The 6,000-nt window shown below is 42.1% G+C and overlaps 1 protein-coding gene across 1 annotated transcript in view; it reads left to right on the top strand.

The window, feature by feature from the left end:
- The first annotated feature begins 982 nt into the window (after positions 1–982).
- The window catches only part of pola1 (polymerase (DNA directed), alpha 1), a 48,898-nt gene continuing 43,880 nt past the window's right edge, over positions 983–6,000 (top strand). Inside the window, exons 1-18 of the mRNA XM_070852695.1 lie at positions 983–1,059; positions 1,604–1,731; positions 2,149–2,245; positions 2,329–2,406; positions 2,516–2,631; positions 2,786–2,848; positions 3,090–3,191; positions 3,314–3,467; positions 3,552–3,717; positions 3,842–4,014; positions 4,134–4,246; positions 4,363–4,476; positions 4,584–4,658; positions 4,762–4,900; positions 5,038–5,192; positions 5,344–5,428; positions 5,607–5,668; positions 5,808–5,897. Coding sequence (XP_070708796.1) covers positions 1,011–1,059; positions 1,604–1,731; positions 2,149–2,245; positions 2,329–2,406; positions 2,516–2,631; positions 2,786–2,848; positions 3,090–3,191; positions 3,314–3,467; positions 3,552–3,717; positions 3,842–4,014; positions 4,134–4,246; positions 4,363–4,476; positions 4,584–4,658; positions 4,762–4,900; positions 5,038–5,192; positions 5,344–5,428; positions 5,607–5,668; positions 5,808–5,897 — 1,959 coding nt within the window. The 5' untranslated portion in view covers positions 983–1,010. The remainder of the gene's footprint in view (positions 1,060–1,603; positions 1,732–2,148; positions 2,246–2,328; positions 2,407–2,515; positions 2,632–2,785; positions 2,849–3,089; positions 3,192–3,313; positions 3,468–3,551; positions 3,718–3,841; positions 4,015–4,133; positions 4,247–4,362; positions 4,477–4,583; positions 4,659–4,761; positions 4,901–5,037; positions 5,193–5,343; positions 5,429–5,606; positions 5,669–5,807; positions 5,898–6,000) is intronic.

The following is a 6,000-nucleotide window of genomic DNA, read 5'->3' as shown; positions in this document are numbered from 1 at the left end:
ATACATATTCCCAAACCTAAACAGTTCATACTGTACACAAACTGTTGCATTAGTATTAGTATTAATTATACTACATTGAAGAGATACACAAACTGTGACCACAATGATAAAGATAATAGGATAATGCCGCTCACCATATGTAGTCCAATATGAGCAGGCTAATATATGAATAATACATGAATTACCACATTGATTTATGGCATAAAAACCAAAATAGGCTGTGGGGATGGAGGACAAACCACGCTTTGTGTTTTCATTGTTGGGCGCACTGTAGTGCCTCTGTGGCCCCAATCTGGGACAGGATCCCATTGTGCCCTCCAAAGTCCCGCCTGGTCACCATGGAAACGAGCTTCATCGGGATACACAGGCTTAGACATTGATTTTAGAAAAGGAGGGAGACTGGTGTTAGCCTATAATCCTGGAAATTGAGAGGATACGATTGTAATAATATATTCTCTGGAAAAAACAGACACCATAAGCTCATTATTATTATCTGGAACAGAAAAAGTACCTACCTTACTGAAGGTTTCATTGTCCTACAAGAAACAAAATCTAAGGTTGCCTTTATTTTTTGTTATCTCATCTGCATGCCAAATATATAATTATAACCAAACATACAAAAAAGCTGGACTCACATTTTAGCCAGTGGTTAAAATGTTTAATTACTGAGGGTATTTTAAAGCACAGCATCATCTTGTTTGTCTAAAATAAAATCTTGATTTACACAGTAATTTACTACACCTGTCAGATAAATGCACTAAAAAGTGAACATGCCTCATCTAGTGTATAAGTGTTGTGCTCATACAGTCTATGTGGTCAGTAAATAGCACGGTAACATTGTACAACACTGCCACCGCGCGGACAGAGCGCTTCGTTTTTATTGGCTGACAGCGCTGTGATGTCACTTCCGGCATATGACTTTCCCCGGGAAGACGATTTGGCGCGGAGCGTCCTGTTGTGGTGTTGAGCAGCTGTCAGTGAGCAAACGTTAAAGCCGAAACTTTAAAGTCATGGCTCCGGTATCAAACACAGACAAAGACATGGACGCTGCGGACTGTGGTGAGTTTTTATTTCGACTTTCGTACGAGCTGACTTTAGCGGACTTGTGCAGGAAGAGCGAAGATGTTAGCTAACATGTTAGCTAGCTCACACTATCATACTTCAACAAGTTAGCTTCGGCCATTAATACTGTATGTGTATAAAAATACGTTTACTAGCTAAGCTAACAATTTGTCATATGAGTCTAGTATTAGGTTTGAGAGAAGCTAATGTAAGCTAACTGCACCGCTGTCTGTTATTTTGTGATTTGTCTCTGCTGCAACATTTCTTGCCGCTGTGTGAAACATTTAAGCTAACAATGAAGTAACCCTCTATCCATTACAGAAATAATGTGTTAACCTCAGCAAACAGCCACTAAGTAGTAAGAAGTGCTCTCCTATTCAGAGAGCAGGTGTTCTGAGCAAAATAAACAATGCTGTGCGCCTGCGCTAATCAAAAGATTTCCCACAAATGTGACCTTGGTATCGTTTTTGTTGGGATAAACACCTGTAAACTAAGCTGTCGTGCTCATACCGTCATCATGTCGATGTGTCCTCCTCCTCAGACGACGGAGGGGATGCCTGCGGCCTGGCAAGGTCTCGCTCCAGACGGGAGAAGAGGGAGAAGGTGGGGAGGAAGTCTGCACTGGAGCAGCTCAAGAAAGCCAAGATGGGGGAGAAGATCAAATATGAGGTGAGACTCTTAAGTGTTGTGCATGTGGATGTGCACAACCAGTGTGACAGCTTAATGTTACCTTACTAAATGATACAGTTAATCTCGTAGCCATAGCAATGAATTTATTAGGCTCCATTAGCAAAGCCTGTGCAGCTTTGACCCAAACAGCCTCTTCTTGATTGACACTGTGCCTAGAGGAAGTTTATTGCACAGACAAAGGGGCTAAATGGATAGTTTTGATTTTTAGTTTTTCTGTGATATACACATATACATGTGAAACTATTTTAACAATGCATTATGTAATGGAAAAAGCAGTAAATTATATATGTCTTTATTTTTTCTGCTCTTATCCAACATTGCAGAGTGCCGTGTCTGATATTTATTCAGCAATGCTCGTTTCATATGTCATAGTCATCTAGTGTCAATGTTTTCCAGGTTGAGGAGTTTACAAGTGTGTATGAGGAGGTGGACGAGCAGGAGTACTCAAAGATGGTACGAGACAGGCAAGAAGATGACTGGATTATTGATGATGGTGAGTCTCCGTCTCCTGTATCCATTGTGGGAATATGAGGGATGGAGAGGTCTGATGTGAGAGCTTCCTCTGTTTTCTCTCAGATGGAACAGGATATGTGGAGGACGGAAGAGAAATCTTTGATGATGATTTGGACGATGATGTAGTTGAAAAGAAAAAAGGTAATCTTTCAGACAGTGTTGCATTACATAACTATTATGTGTAGTCTGAGTACGAGATGATGTACAGTAAATAGTTTTGACCAAAGACATTTTTTGTCTCTCTTTGCAGGAAATGCAGGTGCTAAAGGAGCAGACTCGAAGAAAAATGTGAAGAAATCTGCTGTAGCCAAACCCAACACCATTAAGAGCCTCTTCATGAACAGTAATGTCAAGAGACCTGCTGAGGTTTGTTTCTGCTGGCATCTTTGACTTGCTTTGATGTTTGCTTCCATTACAAATGCCCCCTAGTGCGCATTTTAACTGCAAATAAGCAAAATGCTTTACGCTTTTTTTCTGGTTCTTGCTTTAACCACAAGTTTCCTAATACTGTCTCTTGCAGAAAGACGTAGATCTGTCCAAAGATGATCTGTTGGGAGATATCTTACAGGACCTGCACTCTGAGGTTGGTACCATATTCATCTAGACAGGAGAACTTTAACATAGTAAGACACAAATTGACTTTCTCTGAGACAGAGATTTTTCCAGCAATTAACCAAATGATTCCAGCACATTGACATTTAGGCTTTGAGCAATGTTATGCAAAGGGATGAATAAAAGGGACAAAGTGCCGATGCAAGAATTTATTGTCCATATGTTGTGATATTTTCTGTACAAATGTGCATCTTGCTCTTTTTTCCCCCCAGAAACCAAGTCTTCTGACTCCTCCACCAGTGATCACTCTGAAGAAAAAGAAGTCTCTTGGATCGCCCATGAATCCCTTCTCCATCAAACCTCAGATGTCAAAGGTATCCTTTAATCTATTGTAATATTTTGACATAGGCTTCTGCATCTGTAGACTCACTGGCCAAATTTTGAATTTTTGAATTCAGTAATTTTAAAATATTGTATGTCACTTCTGTAACACCAGGAGTCACCCTCAGCTTCAGGGTTAAAGGCCAAAGTTATCAAGCCGCCGCCTTCTGAACCGACCCCCAGGTCATCAGCCCGCCTCCCTCCCACCACATCTGCTCCTCCCGTGGAGAGGCAAAGGACAAAAGTGGAGGAGCACGATGAAGAGGAAGGTAAGAGAGATAGATACATCTGTTCTAGCTTTAGTTTTCTCCATTCTAGCACCGACCTTTTTCTTATCATGATGTGTTTCTCAGCGAATGACGTTCTGGAATTCGATGGGGTTGACTTTGATGAGCCGATGGAGGTCGGGCTCGAGGAGGAGAAGAAGCCTGCAGTTAAAGATGATGCTGAGCCTAAAGCTGCAGCAGATGTGGCTGTTAAAGTGGAGCCCAAAGCAGAGCCTCAAGACCCTGCCTTATTGTACGTTATTTATCTTCTTTGTTTGCTTCTTCTTTATTTGAGCATATCGATACTTCTGTATCCTTATTTCTGTTTTTACAACAGTGTCTTGTTTTAGTATTTTCTTTCCTCTGTCCTCTTCCAGGTCCAGCAGGATTGGAAGCTCTTGGGGACAAGAGGAGGAAGGTGGAGTCAGCGAAGCTCCAGCAGAGGTACAGGTTGACTCCAGCCAACTCCCGCTGGCGGAGGGGGCAGACGGGGAGCAGGTTTTCCGCTTCTATTGGTTAGATGCCTTTGAAGACCCTTACAGCCAACCAGGTAAGGCACATTCACACCCAGATTGATTTTAGTGGATACTGTCATGTAATTCTGTCACCCAAAGGTCCTGTTAAGATCTGTAGAGCACACCCTGATATTTTAACATAAATGTGCTCTAGGTGTGGTGTACCTGTTTGGAAAAGTGTGGATCGAGTCTGCAAAGTCTCATGTCAGCTGCTGTGTTGCTGTTAAGAACATAGAGCGGACCATGTACTTACTGCCTCGTGAATATGTAAGTTATGACATGTGGAGAGAGGTGTCACCTCTGTGTGTTTTTGTGCGTGTGAATGACTTTACATACATTTTTTTTGAATTCTTTCACATGTTTGCTTGTTTTTCCATGAACAGAGAGTGAACACCAAGACTGGGGAGGTGTTGGACACTCCTGTAGGAATGATGGACGTCTATCAGGAATTTAACGAGCTTTCTGAGAAGTTCAAGATCATGAAGTTCAAGTCCAAGGTCAGCGGTAACCTTGGTTACAGACTGTACAGCATGAATGTCATTTTTTAAGTGGCAAGTTTGACTTGTTATTAACTGGTGCTCGTTTTCTGTGTTTCTGACTGCAGAAAGTGGAGAAGAACTACTCTTTTGAGATTCCTGATGTGCCCACTCAGTCCGAGTACCTTGAAGTTAGATATTCTGTGAGTAGACGGACACACATACATCCTAACTATAGTTATCCAGGCTGATGGGTGATTTTAGGTGATAACCTATTTGTCTAAGGAGTAAATATTGTAATTGCAGGCTGAGTTCCCAGCGCTGCCGTCTGACCTTAAGGGGGCAACTTTTTCCCACATTTTTGGAACCAACATTTCCAGTCTGGAGCACTTCCTCCTCAGCAGGAAGATTAAAGGGCCTTGCTGGCTCGACATCAAGACACCACGTAAGCTAAATTGTATTTGAGGATTTCAGATATTTAGAAGAACAACTCATTTCATGTAGGAACCTCTTGTTGGACATCTCTTTCTCTCTCTCTCACACTCTTGTGAAATTCACATGTACCTAATGTGTCTGTGTCAGAGCTGATCAGCCAGCCCGTCAGCTGGTGTAAGGTGGAGGCTCAGGCCCTGAGGAGTGACCTTGTCACTGTGGTCAAAGACCTGCCACCTCCACCCATCACCGTCATGTCCATCAGCCTCAAGACCATCCAGAACTCCAAGACGCACCACAACGAGGTCAGAACACTGACAGCTGTACACACAAACAAATATAGTGTTTCCCTTTTAGCAGGAAATGTACATATGGCCAAGCTGTTTTATGGTATCGCTTAGACAGGCTGAATTACTTAGTGAACAAGGACCTGATGATATGATTGTTCCTCTGCAGATTGTGTCCCTGGCTGCACTGGTACACTATCAGTTCCATATGGACAGAGCTCCACCTCAACCCCCTTACCAGACCCACTTTTGTGGTAAGTTGTTTATACTCCTATTATTGAATGTTTCATTGCAATAGAATGGAAATATATGGGAAAATACTCTTTTCACACATACTATATGTTACAGACCTTGGGCAGCACAAATGAGCACAAAGCAAGTAACTATGCTATAATTATAGGAATGATTATTATATTCTTTTTGTCTTTGCAGTGGTCAGTAAACCTTCTGACTGTATTTTCCCGTACGACTTCAAAGAGGCTGTCAGGAAGAAGGTGAGTGGCCTGTTGGTACCAGTCTTCTCCACAGAAACAGGAAAAAGGATGGGCAAAGGAGAATATATTTTAGTGTCACAGCACTTTCTTCAGTGTACATGACCACAACGCTGATAATGTGACTCCCTTTTTCTGTCAGAATGGAAAAGTGGAGATAGCTGCCACAGAGAGGACTCTGCTTGGCTTCTTCCTGGCCAAGATGCACAAAATCGACCCTGACGTTCTGGTGGTGAGTCGAAGATGTTGGATGGAGTGATTCCAAGCATTTATTGAATCGATCACAGATAAATTAATAGCATTAGTCCAGATGAAATTGCAGTTTTTTTGGGGAT

The sequence above is a fragment of the Pempheris klunzingeri genome, chromosome 21 (genome assembly GCF_042242105.1).
Source record: "Pempheris klunzingeri isolate RE-2024b chromosome 21, fPemKlu1.hap1, whole genome shotgun sequence".
NCBI lineage: Eukaryota > Metazoa > Chordata > Actinopteri > Acropomatiformes > Pempheridae > Pempheris > Pempheris klunzingeri.
Note: the sequence above shows the minus strand (reverse complement) of the source record. Positions and strands in the feature narration are given on the sequence as shown.